This window comes from Ornithorhynchus anatinus, chromosome 12 (assembly GCF_004115215.2).
Source record: "Ornithorhynchus anatinus isolate Pmale09 chromosome 12, mOrnAna1.pri.v4, whole genome shotgun sequence".
Taxonomy (NCBI): domain Eukaryota; kingdom Metazoa; phylum Chordata; class Mammalia; order Monotremata; family Ornithorhynchidae; genus Ornithorhynchus; species Ornithorhynchus anatinus.
In genome coordinates, this window is record NC_041739.1 from 20,377,067 (window position 1) to 20,402,577 (window position 25,511).

Here is a 25,511-nt window from a genome sequence, read left to right on the forward strand (position 1 = left end):
ATATATAAGATCCAGAATAAATGACAATTTTAGGACTCCTTTTATCCAAAGATCACAAAACTCTTTACCGAAAACTTTAATTAACTCTCGCTTGTTCTTACCCTGTAATATTGCTATCTACTTTACAAATAAGGAATCTGAGGCACACATAATTTATCAAACACGCTTCAGCTCAGTTACCCCTTAACTTCTTGAGCTTGACATTCATTGTAACCCTATAGATGTTTAAAAATTCCTGCTTGAAATTTTGAGAGAAAATTGTGGTGGAGGAACTGGAAAATGGCCCCATTGTTTAACACATGGCTTTGAAAGTCAGATATTCAGTAATGAGTTTGATATGACAAAGCCTGATTATCGCTCTAAAACCACTTTTTTCCTGTTCTTTTGCTTTTTGGACGACAAACGCAAATGTTTTCCTTTTAGAAAAAAACAAAAGTCTAAGTCTCCTCTCCCGCTGAGGGAGGTAAAGGTCTGAGGGATGGAGAGGGCGTGCCGTGAGGATCCTGGAGGAAGCACAGAACACCACGACTGTGTTCCTTCCTGCCAAATCCATCTGTAACCTTGGGTGGTGATCAGAGGTTGGTGAATGGCCCTCCACCCTACTTCCACCGCCAATCCCCCCAACGGACATGAATGTGTATCAAGTGTGTGAGGGGGGAGGGTGGAAAAGAGGGTTCCAACCTAGAAGAAAGAAGTCTGAATCTACACAATTTGTCTGCCTTGTGCAATGATTCCTACACAGTCCAATAAGGGAGGGGGTCCTGAAGACCCACATCAGAAACAAATGGAAAGAAGGGGCAGCTCTCCAGATCCTCTGCTCTCCTTCTCACCATTCAAAAACGTCTCCTGCGTGCAAGGCACTGTACCAGGCCCTGGGTATATACACACCCAACCCCTGGGCGTGAGTATTGCAAAACCTAGCCAAACGAGTCCTACGCCTACTGTCCTCACATTCGTTCCCCCAAAATGGTCAGGTTGCCAGTTCAGCATAAGGTCTGGTCCCCACACAGCGGGCTTGAGGATTATTTGACATCTCTGGGCACCAAGCCGTGCAATTCTCTGTAACAATCCCAGGGAAAAGGGAGATAATCAGAAGCCTAACTCAGATGAAGAAGTCTCCTTTACAAATGCTTTATATTTTTACCAACATCAGGAGAGCCCCCTTTAGGCAAAAGCAAGGGCTCTGGAACGGAAACATCCACCCATTCACCCCCAGGTGTCCCAGGGCAACGCACACATCATTAACCTTGCTACTGGAACCCTGCACCCGTGGCCCAGGTTACCTCTTCTGACTCCGGCAAAACCTTAAGAAATTCCCGCAACGTTTCTGAGCCGTAGTGTTCGCTTTTTCCCCGGTGAATATCTTCGACTATGAACTGAGGAGACCTTGAAAAGACAATTGATCAAATCCCATTTCAAATGTTGGCAGGGCAGCTTCAGTGGCACAATTAAATGGAAATGAAAACAACCGTGCAACCCCACCCTTCCCATCCTGCCTTCTTCCCACAGTTTGACAGGCTGCTTTGTATCAATAGTCACAACAGCTGCTATTGCCAGGGAAACAGCGTGACTCTAGTGCTCTGTTCAATGTTGCCTTTCCACCAAGGAACACTTCTCAAGCAGCCTAGGAAGCCTTTAGAAGCACCAGTTCACTCGCAGGGAGGAAAAAAAATAGATAAAAACTTCTTTGTTTCACTCAAGCTCTCATTTCAGGAAAAGGAACCTCCTATAGAGACCAATCTTTTCACATTAGCTCTCTTGAACTTACCAGCTTTTTGCCTCTGCTGTTTTAACCTCTTTACTCAAGGAGCAGTGCTAATAATTAAACTACGAAGAAAAATTTTGTATACCATACAGTAACCAAGTCTAGATGAACAGCTAGGGGGAGAAGAGAGGAAGGGAAGTCACACAGACATCTCAGAATTTAATTATTCACTCATGCCCAGCGTTCGATGATGACAGCACTACTATTAGTAATGTTAGGTTCAAGTGAAGAAAAAGCAAAAATCTTACTTTTTGAATTGCTTGAGAAATATTCCAACGTTCATACTTCGTTTTGCATCCAAAATTGTACTCTGAAAAACAGCACAAAGCTAAGATTCTTAAAATGCAAGCAGGAGGCAAGGGAAAAAACTTACAACGTACCAAAGTACCAAACTGTTTGTGATAAGAGAACTGTCAGCTGCATACAAGCCTACTAAATAAAAGATAGGCCTGGATGTCCAGAAGAAAGCTTATTCAATAGCAAAACAGCATACTCTCGGCACAACATGTGTCATCCGCCACAACAGCCACAATTCAGAAAGAGATGTCTGAGGTGGGTACACAGAACTGACCTAGCAGAGTCAATCTATCCCTGAGGACATGAAAACTACACTTTCAACCAAGTAGCAAAATAAGCAAACTTGCAATTTCCTATTTCACAATCACTCTACCTTATCATTAAAACAGAGTCTTCTGTCCTAGGAGACACATGGAGTATGCAGCAGCAAAAATCTTTGGGGACCATACAATGTCAATACATCCAAATAAAGCTCTCAATTCTCAATGACTGTTTCGTGAGATAAATTAGCATTTGCATTGCAATGAATCACCATAACAATAATTCTTCCTTAGTACTTTTCCCTAATTAGTTACTTGATCTAATCGGAAATTGGAAAAAATTTGTTTTTTTCCAATTGGAAAAAGCTTTTTTGTTTTTTTTGCACTACCCTCTCACTTCATTGCTCTGGAAGCAAAAAAGTAAACGAAGAAATATATGTCCAGGATGTGTGGGGTAAAGATAACCCTAAAGCTGCAACAATTTTTTCCTTTTGTTTTTTACTATAAGAGAGACTATGGCTACAAATAGGAATGTTGTTCTAACCCTTTTCCTTTCCAAATATATGTTATTCATTCTAGACAAAAGAGACTCACATTTCCCACAAAAATGCCTTCTCTGGACTTGTCTACATATCAACATAGAACCCAAAGAAGCCAACTAAACCATCCTAGACAATAGCAAGCCACCTCCAACTGCAATGAGAAGCAATGTGAAGCAATGAGAAGCACAGACCTGGGAATCAAAGGACCTGGGTTCTAATCCTGGCCCTGCCACCTGTATGACCTTGGGCAGGTCATTTAACTTCTCTGTACCTCAGATGTAAAATGTGAATTACGACTCTGTACCCTAAGTGGACTGTGTCCCACTTAGTGCAGTGTCTCCACATAGTAAGTGCTTAACAATTACCATTTTTAAAAAAGTAAAGTTTTACTAGAGAATGTACGTTTGCTTTCATTGACAGTCATAAACAAGTATATAATTTACTAACCAGAGGAATTTATATCATGTTAATTTACAGTTATCATCTATCAGCCATAAAAACAATTTCAGATCCAGAGATTAGCAGACTCTTTTTTAACAACTCCACCGAGTGCTACTTTCAGTTCAAGTTCAGTGTGAAATATGGGGGAGGATGGTAAAGGAAGCTCAGGAGGAAAAAATAAAGAAAAAAGTTAAAAAAAAACCCAGCAATGAAAACTCAATGCCCTCATTGCCTTGAAAATCATGCAAGATTAAAAAAACATAAACAGAGGAATTAATTCTCTGCATCAAGAAGAGCTCCACTAGGTAGCTAGAAAAGCAACATGGTCTACTGGAAAGAGCAAAGAATGCGAGTCAGGAGACCTGGCTTTTGATCCCAGCTCTGCCACTTAATTGTGTGTGACCGTGGGCAAGTCACATTTGTGCCTTGGTTTCTTCATCTATAAAATGGGAATGAAATACCTGTTCTCTCTCCCCCTTAGATTGTGAACCCCATGTGGGACAAGGGCTGCTTCCGATCTGCATATAGTTTAACAGACCCAGCCCTTAGTACAGTGATTGGCATCTAATAAGTGTCTAAGTGGGCAGGGAATGTGTTTATTGTTATAGTGTACTCTCCCAAGCCCTTAGTAGAGTGTTCAGCACAGAGTAAGCTCTCAATAAATATGACTGAATGAATGAAGAAGTAACAATTATTATTTATTGCTAATCCACTATAGTGGCCTGATTCAAAACTGGAGAGGAATTAAAATTGAGAAAAACATTTTTTTCTTTAGGTTTTGCTCAAAAAAATCTACACTTCAACTCCAAGCTTACCCCTAAACAGCATCTCCATGTTTCTTTTTTAGGATGGGTGGTATTTATTAAGAGCTTACTATGTGCCAGGCATTGTATTAGCATTGGGGTAGATACAATATAATCAGGCTGGTTACAGTCCATGTCCCACGTAGGTCTCACATTCTTAATCACCACTCTACAGGTAAGGTAACTGATGCAAACAGAGAAGTTAAGTGACTAGTCCAAGGTCACAGAGCAGACAAGTGGCAGAGCTAGGATTAGGACCCAGGTCCTCTGACTCCCTAGCCCATGCTCTAGCCACTAGACCACACTGCTTCTCTAACTCCTGCACTCACAGAGTCCCTCACTCTCCTTACCTACCATTCTCCTTCTGAACAGTAAAGGAGACAAGAGTGAGCTCTGGGAGTGAGACAGACAGAGGGGCAGTCTGATCAACGTTGGCGACAAAGAGTCCCACACGGTCTGGTCAGCCTACGGACTCTGGAGCTGATGGCTTCAGGCTACAATGAGCTGCCCCAAAAGAAACAAGGCCAACTGGGGCTGAACAGCAGCACCCCAGAACCCTGTAAACATTTACCTCAGGCTCAGAGGACTGAAAGCAGAGTGGAGGAAGGGGTAGTTTAACCAGGCAACGCTGCACCCCATAGTACATGCCGGGGCCTATCGTGCTGAATACACTTGCACCCTGCTTGCCGAGCAGGTATATCAGGGATTTAAAGAGGCAATGCCCACTTTAAAATCTTAGGGCCTCCTACGCCCTAGCCTTTAAAAAAGCTGGGGTTTCCAGCCCAAAAATTTTCACTGCCTACTGGGCCTGGGAGGGAGCCATTTGGGGTCACACCTAGACAAGGCTCTGATTGGCGATAGTCATCATTATCGTGGTGATCATTAATGGTATTTACTGACCACTGACTATGTGCAAAGCAGTGTACTAAGTGCTTGGGAGAGTATAATATAACAGAACTGGTAGTCACATTTCCTGCCCACCTATTCATTAGTCCAGGCTTCCTCCCATACCATCATACCCTGTCCCCAGGCTTTTCAGACTCAACCCCCAAGCCTCTGTTTCCCTGCTCCTTCTCTGCTAGTCCAGGTGACTGAGGAGCAACAGCAACTTAACGCTTTCGGTTTAAGGCCCACATATGAAAAAGCAAATCAGTAGAAGGTGTGCTCAATTTTGAGACTGCCGATGGAAGGATACATGAGATTGTTGCTCTTTTTTGATGAGAATCCTAGTTTTTGGGGATGCACCACCTAATTCCCCCTAACATTTCCCCTCCACATCCTTAAGTTTATCTGTGGTAACACATTCTAGACAGCTCATCCACACCCCCAGAACCTAACTACCCTGGTGAGCAGAGTTTACCCATAAAGTGGGTTAAAGGACAAAGATACCTGTTTCATGCTTGCAAAGAGGGGTTAGATGACTAGTTTAACATGACTTGTTTAATTTAACTCTTGGGGAGTTAAAAAGAGATGTCCAGCAAAATTAACTTCTCCACCAAAGGGTGTGAGACATGAGACACAGAGAAGGAGAGAGAGATAAACTGCATGCAACTGTGATTGCAGAGTTTTAGAGGCAAACTAAGGAAGTGCTTGCTTTAAAATTGTTCAGAGAAGTTATGATTACAAATATTTTGTAGAGCGACAGAGCAAGATAAATTGACCAGGCATCCACCCTGGGGGACCATCACAAAAATCTGTGACTTCTTCCCATCACCCAGACAAATCAATTAAACCATAAATCAATCAGTTGACCAATCAGAGCTATTTGAACACTTACTGGGTGCAAAGAACTATACACTCTGCATTGGAGAAAGTACAAGAGAAGCAAGACACCCATTCCTTGCCCTCAAGAACCTTACAATCTGAGGCAAATGTGTTTGGCTTCTGCCATGACAGCAATCAATCCATTTTACTGTGTGTAGAGCACTGTACTAAGTACTTGGGAGAGTACGAATTAAGAGAGTTGGCAGACATGTTCCCTGCCCCCAGAGAGCTTACAGTCTAAAGAGGGAGAAAGACTATAAATAAATTACAGATATGGACATAAGTGCTGAGGGACAGAAGAGGTAAAAAGTCCAGGGGAGCTGGCAGTGAGCCTGTGTGGGAAGGCTTGTGTACCAGCAGGGCACACCAGTAACTCTTCTGCCCCAAAACAGTCAGAAATGACTGTGCCCAGTACACAAGGTTTGCTGACTTAGGTGTTCTCTGGGAAGGAGAAAGGTTCGTCCCTACCAACTGAAAGGAGGGGTGATAGCGATGGTTCTGGCCACCACAAGGCTGGGATTACGGCCCGCAAGAGGTGCTGCCACCTGCTTCCTGGGCTCCGTGCCACTACCCTCTAGGCCCAGAGGAAGTGAGCAGAATCAATCATTCAATGGTATTTCCTGAGTGCTTACTGTGTGCACAGCACTGTACTTGGTGCTTGGGAGAGAATTATATAACAGAGTCGGTAGACAGGATCCCTGCCCTCAAGGAGCTTACAGTCCAGTACTCCCATCTTCTCCAGCTGCATACTATACCTGCAGCAGCAACTCAGCTGGGCACTTGTTTCTTTCGGGGCAAGGAATTGTCCTCTCACCTTCCAGGCCCTACACAAAGGCCTCAGCCGTTTCTGATTCCAAGGGAAGATGGGAGGAGTTGGTGCCTGGAGCTGAGAGGTTCCCAGTTGGGCTCTGCTGCATGTAACAGCCTGACCCCGGGGCCGAACTCCCTCAAACACAAAACACACTTAGCCCACAGTACAAAATGTGTACATCTAAAAGTCCTTTGTGTGTGCATGTATGTGTGCCTGAGTGTGTTTGTGTGACATTGCCTTTCAATATCTTCCTCACCTGGGCTTCATGGTTTTCTCTCTGTATCTGCTCCTGCTTCTCCCATGACCTGCATTTGGCTCTTACTCCAGCCTTTTTCTCCTTTCCCTCAATCCTCTCCCCTCCCCCACAGATAATTGTTGGGATTAATTATCACTTCCACTGGAAATTTGATCTCTTCCCCCCTCCCCGTTAACTAGAGAAAATATGGTCACTTTAAGAAGTATTTGGAAGTGAATCAAAGAGATGGTGATCGTCTATGCTGGTATATAAATCAGCACATTAAGGTTCCTGAAGAACTTCCAGTATCACGGAACTAGGCAAATTCAGGACTCAAGTCGAACTCTTCCAAGTAAAAGAAATCTCCCTCCATCGTCTCAGAAACAGCAAGCCAGGTGGTGCCTCTAGTTCTCCTATTATGCAGGGTTTGTACTCTTGCAGAATACTATGACAGAGAAAACTCACAATGCAGAGCTCACCATGTCTGATATTACATGCATGCACACAACCCATTTCTTTCGACATTGAAGCACACTGTGTCTAAACAAGCTTGCCTTGCCAGACTAGCGTTACCTAATTGCCTTACAACATTTTAGCCAAAATGCCTAGGGACAGCACACGCTAAGGTTGAATATAGGGATTAAAAGCCCATTTAAACAGCCCTTTGTTCTCTAGTGTTAAATAATGAGAGATCTCTAGTATGTTAGTTCAAAGTGTCCTTTTGCCAAATGGAATATGAAAGATCTCTCTCTGAAAATCAAGCATTTATACAGATCAATCTATATATATGTTGATATACACACAAATAGCATTTTATATGTAGATATAGATGCAAAACATTTAATGTAGGTATATATATAAAAACATTTAATTCATAGTAGTTTGTAAACTATTTACATTATTATTTGATTATTCAGGAATTCTGTCTACCAACTCTGTTGTACTCTCCCAAGAACTTAAGTACAGTGCTCTGCACAGAGTATGAGCTCAATTAATACCATTGATTGATCATGTAACTATTATGCTTTTAATATATTCATATTTTGCTCTTTTTTATATTGGGAAGGGTATCATTGCACGTCACACCATTTCCTGTAGGAAATCACTCTTTGTTTAGTGCTCCATTGACTTTCATGAACCCAAAGTCTCACTTCACTGCAGTGTGGGAATAAAACAGACAGAAGTCGGGGAATGCCTTCTGGAGCTAAGGCATTAATTAGCAGGGAAGGTTTTTGACCAAAGTACCAACTAAAGCATCAGAAACCTTCTAAAACATCTTTTGTGGTGGACAGGCTCAACAGAAATCCTGAAAATGGCTGGCTAACAAGGACAGCGAAGACTGCAGCAAGTACCAAGGAAGCTAACCTAGCAACCGCCTGCTGGGCTATTATGCCAGAGCACAGCACCTTCGCTAGGCTGAGGCTGCTTTGGCCACAGCTGGGTTTTGTTCATAAATTTTTTGTGTGAACTTTACAGTGCACTGCACCTCTGCCCAGCTACTTGCTTTTAGCACCCACTGTCCCAGCGAAAACAAAGCTGGCATTATAGACAATTTTTTCTGTTCTAAAATGGTATTTGTTAAGCACTTACTATATGCCAGGCAATGTATAAAAGCTGGGATAGATACAAGATAATCAGGTTGGACACAGTTCCTTTAATCCCTATTTTACAAATGAGGTAACTGAGGCATAGAGAACTTAAGCTACTTGACCAAGGTCACACAGCAGTCCAGTAGCAGAACTGGGATTAAAACCCAGGTCCTCTGACTCCCAGGCCTGAGCTCTTTTCACTAGACCACACTGCTTCTCTGCTTTTCATTTGCACAGTTCTCAGATGGAAAGTCTTCTTGACTGGACCAAGCCTCATCTGCCACTTATGACCGGAGACTCCCTCATCCTGAATACACAAAAGGCAATTACTGAATCAGACCACGATTTGGTCTCTGACCATGGAGGAATCTGATAACTGCCTTCCTTGACGTCTGTTTTCAAGGCTACAAATAGGCCTTGCACCTCTAACTTTTCCTCTGAATCCCTAAATAACCATCAGTGTTATTTTCCCAGGGGCAGCCTAATCAAAAATGGCTTCCCATGTTTTCTTGTAATTATTTAGTTTTATTAATACCTGTCTCCCCCTCTAGACTGCAAGCTCGTTGTGGGCAGAGAACGTGTCTGTTTATTGTCACACTGTACTCTCCCAAGCTCTTAGTACAGTGCTCTGCACACAGTAAGCACTGAATATATATGACTGAATGAATGAAGTTCTCAAAAATGAAAGGAAGAAATGAGGTTTCTGTTTTCAAGTCATTTCTATATGTCAAAGCAGAGTGTCCTGTTTACATATCTTCTTGGCTAGAACCTTAAAAACAGCATCAGGAAAGATTACTGTTCTTGTTAGGTTCTGGGGAAAGAAACCCAAGACTCTCCACATAAGGGCCAATGTGGCACTACACTGATTTCAGGGTTTTAACTGAGATTTTAAACAATTTTCAAAAGTTCCTGTAAAACACCACATTTACAATCTCCAATTTCCAATGATGAGAACATTCCTAGTCCCCTTGGCCTGTTGCATGTTGTGATCCATGGCGTTAATTCAGAAGGGAGTGTGGCTGATTTCCCTACTGGCAAAATAGCACTGTGAATTTGGCGACATGGGTTACATCAATACAGCTCAAATGAACAGGAGGATTGAACCACTGTCTTTGTAAAAAGCCCAGATGATCATTTAGGCCAAAAAGTGAATTTTTTTGCCTGGATTATTTGATTGAAATAATAACCTCTAAGAACAATACAACTGGATAATCACCTAATTATCCACTTTCACTTGAGCTTTGTTAAAAATTAACCCTTGAATTAACCCTAAATATTCTCCCCTACTTTGCTTTTTTTAAAAAAAGATGATACTAACTTCAAATCACCATTATTATATTAAATTACTAAGTATGCTGTCAATTTTATTATGCTAAATTGCCACTTGCTATTTCCATTATGATGTGCTTCTCATTATCTCTCCACTAGGGAGGTGCACAGTTCATGAGAAACTTTCAGCTGCATGCAATATGCAGGGGCCCTTATTTTTTCATCCTTTTTCTGCCTGAATATCATCTAACTTTATATTTTTCTCATTCTTTCCTCAATGTGGAATGCTTTTACAACTTAAAGCCTTTTCTAGATTAGACAACTCTGCCAATAAAAGCGTTCTATTTCTTTTTTGTTTCAAGTATTTCCAATTTCAGCATTTGCTTTGATCCCATTTTACTTCACCTTCCCAGCTGAGTATTCCACTTAGTGCTTAACCTGGGAGTAGGCTGCTTTCCTGCTGATTAAGACTCTTTGATTATCTCCATTGTACTGTTCCAACTTCAAGAAGACATCCCTCAGGAAATCATTACAACACTATGTAACGCTCACTGCATTTCTATCTTTTGCCATACTAAAGGAAAGACTGTGGGAGAACTTTGGCAACAGAATCTATAATTTGGCAATATTGACTATGGGCTATAGTGGTTTATTTCATCCTTCATATTAAAAGGTCTTTCTCCAAAGGAGGAACTTTTTTAATCCAGAAAAAAATCAGCATTTCACCTTTACAATGAACAACAAATCATTTTCCCCTCAAAGCTTAACCTGGTAGCCTAGCACGGAGAGCTCACCACCTTCAAGAGGCCTTCTCAGACTGAGCTTCCCCTTTTCCCTCTGCTCCCTCTCTGCTCCCCCTCCACCCTCTAGTCCCTCCCCCTTCCCCCCTTCACCTCCCCTCAGCTAAGCCCCCTTTTCTCTCTGCTCCTCATCCCCTCTCCTCAGCACAGTGCTCATTTGTATATATTTTTATTACCCTATTCATTTTGTTAATGAGGTGTACATCCCCTTGATTCTTTTAATTGTGATTATGTTGTCTTGTTCTTGTCTATCTGTCTCCCTGATTAAACTGTAAGCCCGTCATTAGGCAGGGATTGTCTCTATTTGTAGCTGAATTGTATATTCCAAGCACTTAGTACAGTGCTCTGCACATAGTAAGCGCTCAATAAATACTATTGAATGAATAAATGACTGAATTGTCCCAGTTCTTATTCCCATTTTCACCTATAGCTAGATACTTCTGTTTCTTCCTTGAGGCAAGGAGGCCAACAGTAAGGTTGGTAGTTGTGCTAGTATATACAGGAAGCAGAATTTCTGCAAATCATGTGCCCCACTGGGCCAATGTAACTCTCTCTCTCCCCCTCTCTCTCTCCCTCTGTCTCTCTCTCTCTCTCTCTCTCTCGTTTGACACTGTAATGCTTGGCATCAATGTCCTGATAAACTTTTCCAGTGGATCCTAAAAGTAGACAAATAGGCTCAAGTTAAAACAGGGAGGGCAAGAACTTTAAATCAGTCGAGCATCAAGTTCAGATGGACATCTTTCCTCACCCATGGGATTGTAATTTCTAGTGATGGGCAAACTTTGGAATGTAGGTCTGCCTCCCTGTTTAGGAAGCGTAGTAACTACAACACATTTGTCAGCTTGGTTCTATATTTTATGGGAAAACAAATCTACTTACTCCATAGTAGGAATTGATTGTGAGTCACTTGAGGAACAGGGTCCATGCCTAATTCCCACTTGTGCTTAATATAGTGCTTCACGTCCAATAAGCACTTATTCCTCCTACGAATGACAAACCCCCCTGGTAAACAGGCTTTTCCAGGAAGACACAGGCTTTTCCAGGAAGACACCCTGACACCAGGCTGGATCTCACCCAAACCCTTCCTTCTGGGGGGGGAGGGGGCTACTTTATTGTCCCCGATAATTCTGAGACATTTCTGTGGGGTGGAATGCCGCCGCTGACTCCTTATCATGTCCTTCCTCTGGCCTGCAACTCCCTCCCCCTTTATATACCACAGACCACTGCTCTCCCCACCTAAAATCACATCTCCTCCAACAAAGTCCTCTTTTCCCTTACTTGTTCTCCCTTCTGCATCGTTAATGCACTTGGATCTGTACTGTTTAAGGACTTGACATTCACCTCATCTTTTGCCCCACAGCACTCATGTACAGCACTCATTAATGTATTAAGTCTGGCTCCCCCTAGAAACTGTAAGCTTCCTGTAGCCACAAAATGTGTCTACCAAGTTGTGTTGTACTCTCCCAAGCGCTTAGCACAGTGCTCTGCACTAAAAACCCTCTAGAATGTACACTCGTTGTGGACAAGGAACAAGTCTAGTGTTACACTGTACTCTCCCAAACACTCAGTACAGTGCTCTGCATACAGTAAGTACTCATTAAATATTATTGATTGATCGGCACCCCTCCATCTCCAGATTTGAGTCTGTCAACTCTGAACTGACCATTTCCATTTTCAGAGGGGCAGCATGTACAGGGGTTCAGTGGAAAGTATAAAAATGCACCACCCCATCACCAGAGACTACATCTCTCAAAAGACCCAACACTTTATACTTCTACCCTGGCTGCCCCATCTGAAGGCAGCTGGGAAGGGAAGGGCTTTGGGAGACAGGGGAACTGAAAAAAGTAACGTCAATATCATCAGCAATTCGGGGGCATCTACTGTGTGCCTATAATAGGCGGTTGGGAGATCTCAATCCCAGACTGAGCCCCTCCCTTTTCCTCTGCTCCTCCTCCCCTCCCCCCTCCATAGCCCCTATTCCCTCCCTCTGTTCTACTCCCTTCCCCTTTCTACAGCATCTGCATATATCTGTATATATTTATTACTCTCTGTTATTGATATGTATATATTTATAATTCTATTTATCTATTTTGATGGTATTGAAGCCTAATTGTTTTGTTGTCTGTCTCCTCCTTCTAGACTGTGAGCCCCTTGTTGGGTAGGGATTGTCTCTCTGTTGCCGATTTGTACTTTCCAAGCACTTAGTACGGTGCTCTGCACACAGTAAACACTCAATAAATGCGACTGAATCAATCAAGGCAGAAGGCATGGCCCCCTTCCTCATGGAGTTTAGAGCCGAATGGGGGAGTTTACATCTCAGAACAGTCCTGGTCATTAGAGTATAAACTCCTAGTGCGGCAGGGGCCGAACTGACCCATGCCCTCCACTGAGGGAGGGGACACAGCCATTCGGCAAACAGGCAAATTTCCATGATGCGAGATCAGCAGGCACAGCCTCTAAGGGTGAAGCTTCCGAGGATAAGTGACATCTTGTGTAATAGCATTAGGAGTTGGGTTGGGCCACATCAGGAACAATTCTGCTTCTCCACTCACCCTATCCACTCCCTGAAGTACAGTGGGAATGACTTTCGTACTAGTTCAACCCTGAGCAAGACTTCGATGCTGAGTGTCCCATTTAGTGAAATACCTCAGCTATGACTGTATGATCCAATGGAAATCAGAAAAGAGCAAACACTAAATACCAAAAAAGAAGCTTAGTAAAACATTTACTCTTGGCCTAACATTTTTCAGCCCAGTGAAAATATTCAGAAGCTCGATAATTAAATTTTCTGAGGTTGGTCATTCTTACGATTGTATTTGTTAAGTGATTACTATGTGTCGAGCGCTATTCTATGTGCTGAGGTAGATGCATGTTAACCAGGTTGGACAGTCACTGTGCCACATGACGCTCACAGTCTCAGTAAGAGGGAGAACAGGGATGAAATCTCCATTTTACAGATGAGGAAAACGAGGCACAGAGAAGTTAAATGACTTGCCCAAGGTCACACAGCAAGCAACTGGCAAAGCCAGGAATACAACCCAGGGCTTCTGATGCCCACTAGGCTCTTTCCACTAGGCCACACTACTTCTTATCCATGGAACCTCTTGGGTGGAGAAGGAAATCAGAGACAGGACAAAGGGAAGAAATTGAGGCCACCTCCTGGGAGATTTTTGGTGGGGTGCAGGAAGGGAAAAAGGGCTGTGTGAACTTGGATTAACCATGGTTCTATTCAAAGTCATTTCCCATCTATCTTCCACCAATCCAGATTTAACAACCCTTAGAAATATTCTGATTTCTTAAAAATGCTAATGAACAAACATCACCAGTGGTATTAGCCTTCTTTGCTTAGAAATACCTTCTTCATGCTGTCTACACAGTGGAACAAAACAAGGCAGAAAAATGCAACATTGGTATAGCTTTGGACCCAACCACAGTGAATTTACAAGTAACTGAACCAGGAAGAATAGTTGTCCACAGAGATCCACATTTCTGTGAAGAAAACGTAATAATGCAAGGGCCTGTTACATTCCACAGTCAATACCCATTTCCAGTAAGTTCAGCCCCAACTTTTGACCTATAGATTTTACATAGGTGAGGAACGTATCTACCAACTCTGTTGTATCATATTCTCTGAAGCACTTAGGGTAGTGTTCTACACACAGTAAGCATTCAATAAATGCCTTTGAGTGACTGACCTCCCTTTCTTCATTACAACAGCTAGGTCTTTCTTTCATTTGAGTAGGTATTATACATAAATACACTCATCTAACTCTCCCTATTGGTTTTCTGGTTGTTGTGGAATTTTTCATTTCTTTTCATTTCCAAGCTCTATGTTTTGGCTAAAATAAGCTTAGCTTTATGGTTCCAATGTTGCTTCGTCGACTCTGTTAAAGCCAACAAGACCCCACTGTAAAATTTCCTTGGAGGAAAACTGGCGCTGTAACACTCACCCATTCCACTGCCCAGGACCTGCCCACACGTTGGTTCTTCTAACAAGGTGTAGACAAACCAGGTAGCGCTGACAGATGGAGGAATGTTTGCTAATCCCCTAAGAACAATCAAGCCCAAACGTGTAGTGAAAACCCACATTATGGGAGAAGTGGGTGTTTTTGACTGTTTACTTTCTTCCGTCTAATCTGAATCACTGGTTTCTTCTGAAATAATCCACTTTTGAACCTTTTTCTCTCAAGTGCTTAATATAGCGGTCTGCACACTCTATAATACCTTTGATTGACTGACTGATTGTCCCATCTGTTTTACACCCTTTCCTCACGCTTAGAAATTTCCCTAAGTTTTGAAAGTTGAAATATGGGAGAAAAGGGAAATGACAGAATGAACAATAACCCAAAACATAAAAAGAACTAAGTAAATTTTTTAGGGTATTTGTTAAATGCTTACTAAGCACTGTTCCAAGGATCAGGGTAAATACATATCAATTGGGTCAGACACAGTCCCTGTCCCACATGGGACTCATGATGTAAGTAGGAGAGAGAACAGGAATTTCGACCCCATTTTACAGTTGGGGAAACAGAGGCACAGAAGTTAACTGATCTGCCCAAATTAACACAGCAGGCCAGTGGCAGAGCCGGGTTGAGAACCCACACCCTCTGACTCCCAGACCTGTTTTCTCTCCACTCGATCTCACTGCTTCCCATGGAGAGTGTCAAGATTCCCAGAGTAAAATACAACATGTTACAGCAGATTTTCCAAGGGCCTACCCTCAGACACAGACAACAGGAGGAAAAGCAAGTCTTGTGGGGATCTGAATTCCTACCTCTTCCTTAGCATCTTTGAAGGATGAATTCAAACTTCCACTTCTCCTGAAAGCTGGTGAGTTGGTGTCCTCCTGCTGCCCAAAGAGCTCCTCAACAGTTTTTGTATCAATCTGGTAGTGGTGTTGCTGCCTTGCAGCTATTGTCCATATGTTGGTTTTACCACGAACTTGCTCTTCTGGAATTGTTTTCCAGAAGAAATTCCGCATGCGCTTTTTCTTACTAAGGTGGCCGTGTCCGTTGTAAAAGGGGGAAGGAGGAGGTAATCCTGGAGGAGGTGGTGGTGGTGCAGGAGGACCCCCTGGCAGGGGTGGAGGAGGAGGGGGTGGGGGAGGAAGAGGAGGAGCAAATCCAGCATCTGGAAATGGACATGGTGGAAGAGGAGGGGGAGGAGGAGGTGGAGGAGGTGGAGGTGGCGGTGGAGGTGGTGTTTGCCCAATCATTAATCCAGCTGTAACAGAGATATCCCCATTTTCTTTATCACTGGCCAAGGAGACACAATTCATAACATGCATCGTTCGGTTGCCGTCAATGGAAGTAATGTCTTCGCTCCAGGGGAGCTGCCTGATACCTGCAACAATGAAATGACCATGCGTGTCATACCCTTTCAAATTCTAGTCTGCCATCCAAGAGAAACGTGCAGGAGCTGCGATGCCATCTTCAAAACCTGCAACAATAAAACACCATTGAAATTCACTGCTGCCAGAATCCAGTAATAGTTTTACTTTTTCTCCTAAAGTTTAAACAAGTGATAACGTTCTGCTTCTCCTAACCAGCCCACTTATTCCTCCCACTCTTCTCACGCTGAATGTTGATTTTCAGAATCTTGGGAGTGTGCTCAAGAGGTTCTGGGAACCAACCGATATCCTTGCTGATGGATTCCATAGCCAAACCGAAGACCCACTGTGGGCTGGAGGTAGAAGGGAATGGGAAAGAGAATGGATCCAAGGACATCTATCTGTGGCCCTTAAGAGTTTAGACTCACTCTCTGGTAGTGTAACACCCATCTCACACACTAAACATTCATTATCCAGCTAACTCCTAGACTCATTCTCTGGTAGTCTAACACCCACCTCACAAACTAAACATTCATTATCCAGCTAACTCCTACACTAACATACCAATCAATCACCTTTTATTTAATTAGTTTACAATGGGGGGGTTGCTTTTGTTTTTATTTTCTAGTTTGGAAGACTTTGGTAGACTTGCATACATGAAGAAAAACAATTCATTCCACATAGATTTGTGGGAGCCTCTAAAGATCAGTTCTCCCAATCAGTTCAATTTGAAGACTAGAGAATTTAGTGTTTTATTTTAGTCTTGAGACTAAACCAAAACGTTCAGAAGCTTTCGTTTTTGTCAGTCATATTAAAGAACTGCGTTTTTTTAATTGAAAAGATATTTTTTAATTTTCATCTTATATTACCTGCTTTCAAAATTATGTATTGAACACCAACAAACTGTTAAATAACTTTAAATTAACTGGATAACAACTTTACTTAGCTGGATATCTCTTACTTTGCTCAGGTATGTAACTCATTTAAAAATATTCCATGAAGTATGCAAAAAATTAATTTAAGTGTATCCCTAGCAATGTTAGAAAAATTAACTTATGGCACTTAAGTTTCAAAATTTTAAATGAGTTTTTTGAAATTTTGGTGCTCATGGTTTATTGTGAACCATTAATACAATAGAAAAATGAGTGTTTAAAACCAAATTAAAAAAAAAAATATTTGAACATCTAAGTTAACAGAACCACACAAATATAAGGATGGGGCGGGGCCGCCTACGGTCAAAATATTAATTGAAAGCATATATAACCCAACATCTTTACACTGACAAAATGACAACTTTCTACCCAAAATACACTAGCAAATACATATTATGGCATAAAAGGTAACAGCACTTTCAAAATCAGTAGGATTAAACTACGCTACTTTTACATGTAGCACCCTTGAAAGAAGTGACACCACCATTTATAGTGTTTAGTTATATTTGAAGTCTTCTCTTTTCAATAAGGCATTGGCTATTTTGGTAGGTTATTCTTGATTATATTTTCAAAACATACAATATGTAGCAAAAAACAACCTCTTCTATATACCGTTTGTCAACCACATGGATTATGGTTTCATCCTACTAATGCCAGTCTAAAACCTTCTCCAGTGAATATTTGCTGATGTGACTAGATTGTAGTCCTCTAGACTGTAAACTCATTGTGGGTAGGGAAAGTGTCTATTAAACTGTACTCTCCCAAGTCCTTTTAGTATAGTGCTCAGTACACAGTAAGCACTTAATAATAATAATAGCTGTGGTATTTGTTAAGTGCTTATTATGTGCCAGGCACTGTACGGAGCGCCAGGAGGGATTCAAGCAAAAAATACGACTGATTTGATTGATTGATGTGACGGGACATTATACCAGTCAGAGACACTCCCATGTAATTTGTTTGGAAAGAGGAAATAACACACATTAGGACTAAACACTAGTACCTTCTAATGTGTGTAACCTGATTACCTTGCACCTACTCAAGTGTTTAGTACAGTGCTTGGCACACAAAAAGTGCTTAATAAATACCATTAGGATTATTATCATTATTGTACACAAGTCCAGAAGAAGAAAACTACTAACAAAGCTCAAAGATATGCAATAACTGATGACTCTGTATTTCCATTTTTCTGACTACGGTGTCCAAAAAAAGGTGATTCCCTAAGAAATAAAGACTTTTGATAGTTTTGCAGTATCACTACCACGACATAGCATTTTCTCATCTTGATTTCCTCCTATCCACTGTAGCCTCCCCCATCGGCTTCTGAAGAACCCAGTTCAAGGTTAATAGTCGGCCACTATGGAGTATAGTAATTCTCTAAAGGTACATGATTGACCCCATGAAAATGGAGTTTCAGGTGAATTAAAGATGTTAAGGAAGAGAGCGTAATCTGTCATTAAAATTTTTCAACACTTTCTGAGATGCAGGCAACCAAATGTATACAATTTTGAAAGGGATGAAAGAAACAATATGTGATTTGAAAAGAGCCCTTTCCAAAGTCAAGGTATAGGAAAGTGCTTTCCAGTGCACCTGAAGAGACAGCTTAATAATAACGATGGCATTATACACTGGCATAGAATGACAATGAACATGAAATTAATTATGAAATTAATTCCTCCTCCATCCTTAAGGTGTCAGGGGCGTCATCCATCCATCCATTCGGGATAGGCTGAAACACAAGTGGAGCCTATGTTTAATGTCTCACCAACCCCTGAGACTAAAATCCAACAACATGGAATACAGCCCTTCCAGTGGGAAGTCCCTTACCAGTTCAGAGGGCACCGTGAAATATTGTTCTGGCAATTTTAATCTCTTACTGTTAGCCACAGAGATGTTTACTTTTCTTCTGGACACACTGGGCTTTCTATTCGGCAAAATGGGGTCACGTTGATTCAGGCAACATCCCCATTTTCCATGTTAAATTGTGGTTCAATTCAAACTGCTCCCAACTATGCTGGATTTGATGTCAGACTCCCTACCTAGTCCACCAAGGTCTACTGCAAATACTCGAAGCACTACCAAAACTATTAATTAAATTGGAAGGGATGAATAAAGGATCCTAAAATAAATATGGCCAGAAATGTCTTCAGAGAAAAATGACTGCAAAAATGACCTCACTCCAAGATAGGGCCCACCCTTGAGCCCGTATTAGAAGACATTATCTTGTAAAGTCTCAGCAAGGGGACAAGAGAGGTCGGGAAAGGGCAGAGAGCGTGGGGAAAATGCAGGTTTTTCCCCACTAGAAAACAACTTTCACAAGGATCGGGGGGTTCCACGGTCTCACCAATTTGAGATGATCGCGCACCCTGTGGCGAAGGGAAGACTAAAGATCACAGATGAAGAGCGGGAAGCACCAGAGAAAATCCATCAGAAAACCCTTGCAACATCCTCTCATTACATGAGTCACCGCTTCAGGCGGTGGCAGAGTAGGTGAGCTCACACCCTTTCTGATGATGAATGAGAGGGAACTAAACCTGGCCTGGAGAAGGGAGACCGACCAACCCAACATAAACACACACATGGGAGAGGAAGACGGGGAAAAAAACCCCCACCAAATACTTGTCATAAAATTGAAATTTTACTAATCAAAAAAGGGTACAGGAACACCCTACTCTAAGTCAAATTAAAAGGTCTACTAAAGGTTTGCCATACTACGAGGGATGGCAAAATCTTCAATCCGACAGAGAACGTAGGTATCAATACAACCTTCCAGGTGCACTACAGATTGCCAACGTCCAATTTTCGGTCTTGGCACATTTGCAAAACTTAAATTGATCTGTTCATAATGAAAAGCTCAAGACACTGCGTGTGTCTTCAGTCAACACATTGAACTTGTATACGCAACATAAATACTTCACAAAGCCAGGATTCTTCAGAGCTAGAGACAAGGCAGAACATTAATGCCTAAAACGGTTTGCAAATTTTCCACTTTGTTTCTTCTACCGTTTTGTCCGTTTTTGCAGGAGAGGGGAAAAAGAACCCAACAATCCCGCTGTATTAATGCCTTTGTACAATAATCAAGTAACTGTATGTGGTACCCCGAAAGGCAATCCGGGGTGCGAAAGAAACATTCCAGGGACAATTGTTGGTCCCGAATCTGGAGAGGTGGTGGAGGGGATCGAGGACTTGTTAGTCGCTTTAGAAGAAGTAGTTTCCTGGGCCGCCCTGTGTCGTCCACCTCACTGACCCCGCCCAGGCACCACAGCCATCGTGGCGACCCCAGGCCTCTCCCGAGAGTGCAGGCCGCAAGGTCACAGTAGCTAAGCAAAGGAGCCAACTGGTTGTTAGCCCTGTTTGGATGAACTCCCCAGAGGAGGGGTAGGAGATGGGGGGCAGAGGGGAGTGACCCCCAGACCTTCCAGGGTTTCCTGGAGAGACTCACGTGGCTGCCCATGCAAGGGTGCCCAGAGGGTGTAGGGGGTCACAAGTTGGGCCCAAAGAGCGAGGAGCCGGGTGCCCTGGGTTCCCTGGTTCTGGGATGGATGGTGCCCAGTTCAGTGCCCCTCGTGACCAGGGTGCTACCTCCCCCGGGGCCTGGACCTGTCTCTGTGTATGTGTGTCAGTCAAACGTATTTACAGAGTACTGTACTAATCGCCTGGGAGAGTACGACACACCAATACAACAGACAATACAATACAACATTCCCTACCCACATCGAGATCTGTCCCGTCTCTCCGTGTCTATGTCCGAGGACTGGGGGTGGGGGGGAGTGTGTGTGTGTGTGTGGTGCGAGGGCACAGGGGGCAGAAGGGGAGAGACACCGGACTTCCGAGATGAAAGCGCCGAAGTAGGCGGCAGCCTGGGCTTAATTTATTCATTCAATTGCATTTATTGAGTGCTTACTGAGTGCGGCACTGTACTAAGCGCTTGGATAATTTTGCTGTTTCCCCCTTCGAGACTGTGAGCCCGTTGTTGGGCAGGGATCGTCTCTATCTGTTGCCCAAACGTCTATTCCGAGCGCTTAGTCCAGTGCCTTGCACACAGTCAGCGCTCAATAAATATGATTGAATAAATGAGTGAATGAAAGGGGGGGGGGACGCACGTGTGCCGCCGGAGCCAGAAGCAGAGCGGGCCGGCCGGTCCTTATTCATTCAGTAGTATTTAGTGAACGCTTACCATGTGCTGATGTGCTGAGCACTGTACTAAGCGCTTGGAATGTACAGTTCAGCAACAGAGAGGGACCATCCCTGCCCAAAGACAGGCTCATGTGCATTCATTCATTCAACAGCATTTACTGAACACTTACTATGCAGAGCACTGTACTAAGCGCTTGGGATGTACAGTTTGGCAAGAGAGAGACCATCCCTGCCCAATGAAGGGCTCATGTGCATTCATTCATTCAATCGTATTTATTGAGCGCTTACTATGTGCACAGCACTGTACTAAGCGCTTGGACTGTACAGTTCGGCAACAGAAAGAAACAATCCCTGCCCAATGATGGGCTCATGTGCATTCATTCATTCAACAGTATTTATTGAACGCTTACTATGTGCAGAGCACTGTACTAAGCGCCTGGAATGTACAGTTCGGCAACAGAGACCATCCCTGCCCAATGACGGCCTCACGTACATTCATTCAACAGTATTTACTGAGCGCTTACAATTTGCAGAGCACTGTACTAAGCGCTTGGAATAAATAGTTCGGCAACAGAGAGAGACAGTCCCTGTCCTCGCTCGCCTTCACTGCGCCCTAAGCAGGGGATGGTCCGGCACCTTCACTGGCCGGGCTCACCCGGGCCCAGGACACCCCAACCCGTGCCCAGGCCGCCCCACCCGTGCCCAGGACACCCTCACCCGTGCCCAGGCCTCCCCCACCCGTGCCCAGGACACCCCCACCCGTGTCCAAACCGTTCCGAAGCCCCCTAGACCCCGCACTCCGCCCCCAGCCCATTATTGGGCAAGGACTGTCTCTCTTGCCGAATTGCACATTCCGAGCGCTTAGTCCAGTGCTCTGCACCTAGTCGGCGCTCACTAAATAGGAAGGAACGAATGCAAGCAGCCGCCAGGCCGGGTGCGCCCCCAAGTCCCGGCCGCCGTCCACTCAATCGTATTTATTGAGCGCTTACTACGTGCAGAGCACTGGACTAAGCGCTTGGAATGGACAATTGGGCAACAGAGAAGGCCCATCCCGGCCCAATGAGGGGCTCACAATCTCGCCGAGCCTCCCGGAGCCGAGGAGAAAAGCAGACGCCGCCACAGTCAACAAGGCCGGGATGATAATAATAACTAAAAATAATAATAATAATAGTGGTATTTGTTAACCGTTTACTCTGTGCCAAACACTGTGCTAAGCGCTGGGGTAGATACAAGCTAATCAAGTTGTCCCACATGGGGCTCACTGTCTTCATCCCCATTTTACGGATGAGGTCACCGAGGCCCGGAGAAGTGACTTGCCCAAGGTCACACTGCAGACGAGGGGCGGAGCCGGGATTAGAACCCACGACCTCTGACTCCCAAGCACGGACTCTTGCCACTAAGCCACGGAAGAAAACGACACCCGCACCCCCAGTGGCACTTCTCCCCGGAGGGCCATTTCACCCGAAAAGCAAAATAATAAAATAATAATAATAAATCACGCCCGGGCGTGTGCTCACCCACCCGGCGGGGTGGGTAGGGCGAGTCCCCCTCACCCTCCCGGTGCCCTTAAATTTCCGCGAAGGGAGGGCGCTTTAAATCAGAAATAATAATAATAACGACGGCATCTGTTAAGCGCTTACTAGATGCAAAGCACTGTTCTAAGCGCTGGAGAGGATACGAGGTGATGAAGTTGTCCCCCAAGGGGCTCACAGTCTTCATCCCCCTTTTACAGAACTGGGGCACAGAGAAGCGACTTACCCAAAGTCACACGGCTGCCAAAGCCGGGATTTGAACCCATGACCTCTGACTCCCCCAGCCCGGGCCCTTTCCACGCTAAAGAAAATCACCCGCCAGGCCAACTCTGCCCACCGACCGCTGGAGAGGAAAAAAGGACCGGCCCGGGCACACCGCCCCTCACCCAAGAGGAAGGCTGGGGTTTCCTGGGTGCAGCCCGCCACCGATCAGCCAATGCGGGACCCCGCGTCTGCAGGAAAGTTGGGGGGCCGTTGGGGAGCAGCCTCGGGCGGGGGTCGTTGGGGCTGCAGCAAAATTAAAATCAACCGCTCCTGCAGAAAGGGATGGTGCTCGGCGCGGGCGACCAGCTCACTTCTCCTCGACACAAACTCTGGGTCTGTGTGTGTTGGCGGGGAGGGGGCCGAGGTGGGAGTGGGCGGTGCAAACTGCCCCGGGATCTGCAGCTGTGCAAAAGGGAGGGTGCTCGGAGCGGGCGACCAGCTCCATTCGTCTCTGCACAAATTGTGTGTGTTTGCGTGCAGGGGGCAGAAGGGGGAATGGGCGGTGCAAATTGCCCTGGGATCTGTAACTGTGCAAAAGGGAGGGTGGTCGCCGCCAGCTCAATTCGTCTCCACACAAACTGTGTGTGTGCTGGTGGGGAAGGGGCAGAGGTGAGAATGGGCGGTGCAAATTGCCCTGGGATCTGCAACTGTGCAAAAGGGATGGTGCTCGGAGCTCAATTCGTCTCTACACAAACTCTGGGTGTTTGTGTGTGTGCTGGTGGGGAAGGGGTAGAGGTGGGAATGGGCGGTGCAAATTCCCCTGGGATCTGCAACAGTGCAAAAGGGATGGTGCTCGGAGAGGGCGACCAGCTCCATTCGTCTGTGCACAAATTGTGTGTGTGTGTGCGCGCTTGTGTGTAGGGGGCAGAGGTGGGGATGGGGGGTGCAAATTATCCTCGGATCTGCAACTGTGCAGAAGGGATGGTGCTCGGAGCGGGCGACCTGCTCCATTCATCTCTGCACAAATTGCGTGTGTGTGTGTGGTAGAGGTGGGAATGGGCGGTGCAAATGGCCCTGGGTTTCATTCAATCGTACTTATTGAGCGCCTACTATGTGCAGAGCACTGTACTAAGCGGTTGGAATGGCCAATTCGGCAACAGATAGAGACGATCCCTGCCCAGTGACGGATCTGCAAGTGTGCAAAAGGGATGGTGCTCGGGGCGGGCGACCGGCTCCATTCGTCTCTGCACAAACTGTGTGTGTGTGTGTGTGTGTAGGGGGCAGAGGTGGGAATGGGCGGTGCAAACTGCCCTGGGATCCGCAACGGTGCAAGGCTTCCTTCCCCCGGGCCCTGCCTCCCCCACCCCAAGCTGCGGCTGCCGGCGGCGCGACGCAGAAATGGCCTTAGTGCTGATGTGCACTTTCCGAGCGCTGAGCCCAGTGCTCTGCACACACTAAGCGCCGTTTGGAGGGCGAGCCCCTCGTTTAGACTGTGAGCCCGTCGTTGGGCAGGGACTGTCTCTCTCGGTGGCCCAATTGTACGTTCCAAGCGCCCAGTCCAGTGCTCTGCACCTAGTGAGCGCTCAATAAACCCGACCGAATGAATAAATAGGATTGGACGAATGAGTGAAGGGGGGCGGGTGGGTCGGCCGCCCCCCGCCTCGCCTCGCCTCGTCCTCGGTGGCATTGCATTGCCCGGCCCCTGCCCGCTCCCCGAGCCGCCTTCCTCCTCCGGCCCCCCGGTGCCGCTCACCTCTCTCCTCCCGGACCGGCGTCGGGGCTTGGTCCCGTCCCTCCCGGGCCGGGGCTGGGGCTGGGGCTGGGGCTGGGGCTGGGGCTGGGGCTGGGGCTGGGGCCGGGGCCCGGTCTTCCCATGCCCCCGCCGCTCCGGTGCTCCCGGGGACCGAGCCCGGGGGGCGGGGCTGCCAGCTCGCCCGCCCAACTCCTTACTCGCCCGCCTCCTTTCTCGCCGGCCCGCTCGCCCGTCCGCCTGCTCCCTTTGCCCGCCCCAGCTAACAATGCTGCCTCCTTCCCCTCTCCTCCTGCTTCTTGCACTTCTCCTCCTCCTTTTCCTCCTCCTCCCCTCCCTCCCTCCTCCTCCCCTCCCTCCTCTTCTCCTCTCCCTCCTCCTGTCCCTCCTCTTCTCCTCCTCTCCCTCTCCCCACTCTTCTCCTCCTCTCCCTCTTCTCCTCCTCCTCTCTCTCCTCCTCTCCCTCCTCTCCTCCTCCTCTCCCTATCCCTTCTCTCCCTTTTCCTCTTCTCCTCTCCTCCTCCTCTCCCTATCCCTTCTCTCCCTTTTCCTCTTCTCCTCCTCCTCTCCCTATCCCTTCTCTCCCTTTCCCTCCTCCTCTTCTCCTCTCCCTCCTCCTGCTCTCCCTCCTCCTTCTCCTCTTCCTCTTCCTCTCCTCCTCCTCCTCCTCCCGGGGCTCAGGGCAGCCACGCCCTCTTCTCCCCTCCCCCCACCTTGCGGTCCTCTTTCCCGGCGATGGCGATGGCGAGTCCTGGGCGAGGAAGAGGAGAGGGGAAAGACGGGGAGAGAGCCGAGGAAACCCGCTCCTTCCCAGGGGGTTATTAGGAGCTATTAATAGCTCCGGGAGAAGGGACCCTGGGGAAGGGGGAAGGAGAAGACGGCGCCTTCATCCTCCTCTCTTTCCCTTCCTTCTCTCTACCTTTGCTTTCATTCATTCAGTCGTATTTATTGAGCCCTGACTGTGTGCAGAGCACTGGACTAAGCGCTCGAAACGTACAATTGGGCAACGGAAAGAGACAACGGGCTCGCAGTTTAAAAGGGGAAGACAGCAAAA

The 25,511-nt window shown here is 45.6% G+C and overlaps 1 protein-coding gene across 2 annotated transcripts in view; it reads right to left on the bottom strand.

Annotated features, from left to right (window-relative positions):
* The window catches only part of FHDC1 (FH2 domain containing 1), a 43,438-nt gene extending 18,916 nt beyond the window's left edge, over nucleotides 1–24,522 (bottom strand). Inside the window, exons 1-4 of one of the 2 annotated variants that reach the window (XM_029076976.2) lie at nucleotides 24,461–24,522; nucleotides 15,351–16,015; nucleotides 2,014–2,075; nucleotides 1,284–1,386 (exon numbers count right to left, since the gene is read on the bottom strand). In XM_029076976.2, the coding sequence (XP_028932809.1) occupies nucleotides 1,284–1,386; nucleotides 2,014–2,075; nucleotides 15,351–15,863 (678 nt within the window). In that variant the 5' untranslated portion in view covers nucleotides 15,864–16,015; nucleotides 24,461–24,522. Of the gene's footprint in view, nucleotides 1–1,283; nucleotides 1,387–2,013; nucleotides 2,076–15,350; nucleotides 16,016–22,889; nucleotides 23,082–24,460 lie in introns of those variants that run through there. The other variant, XM_029076977.2, reaches the window with a different exon arrangement.
* Between the last annotated feature and the right edge of the window lie 989 nt (nucleotides 24,523–25,511).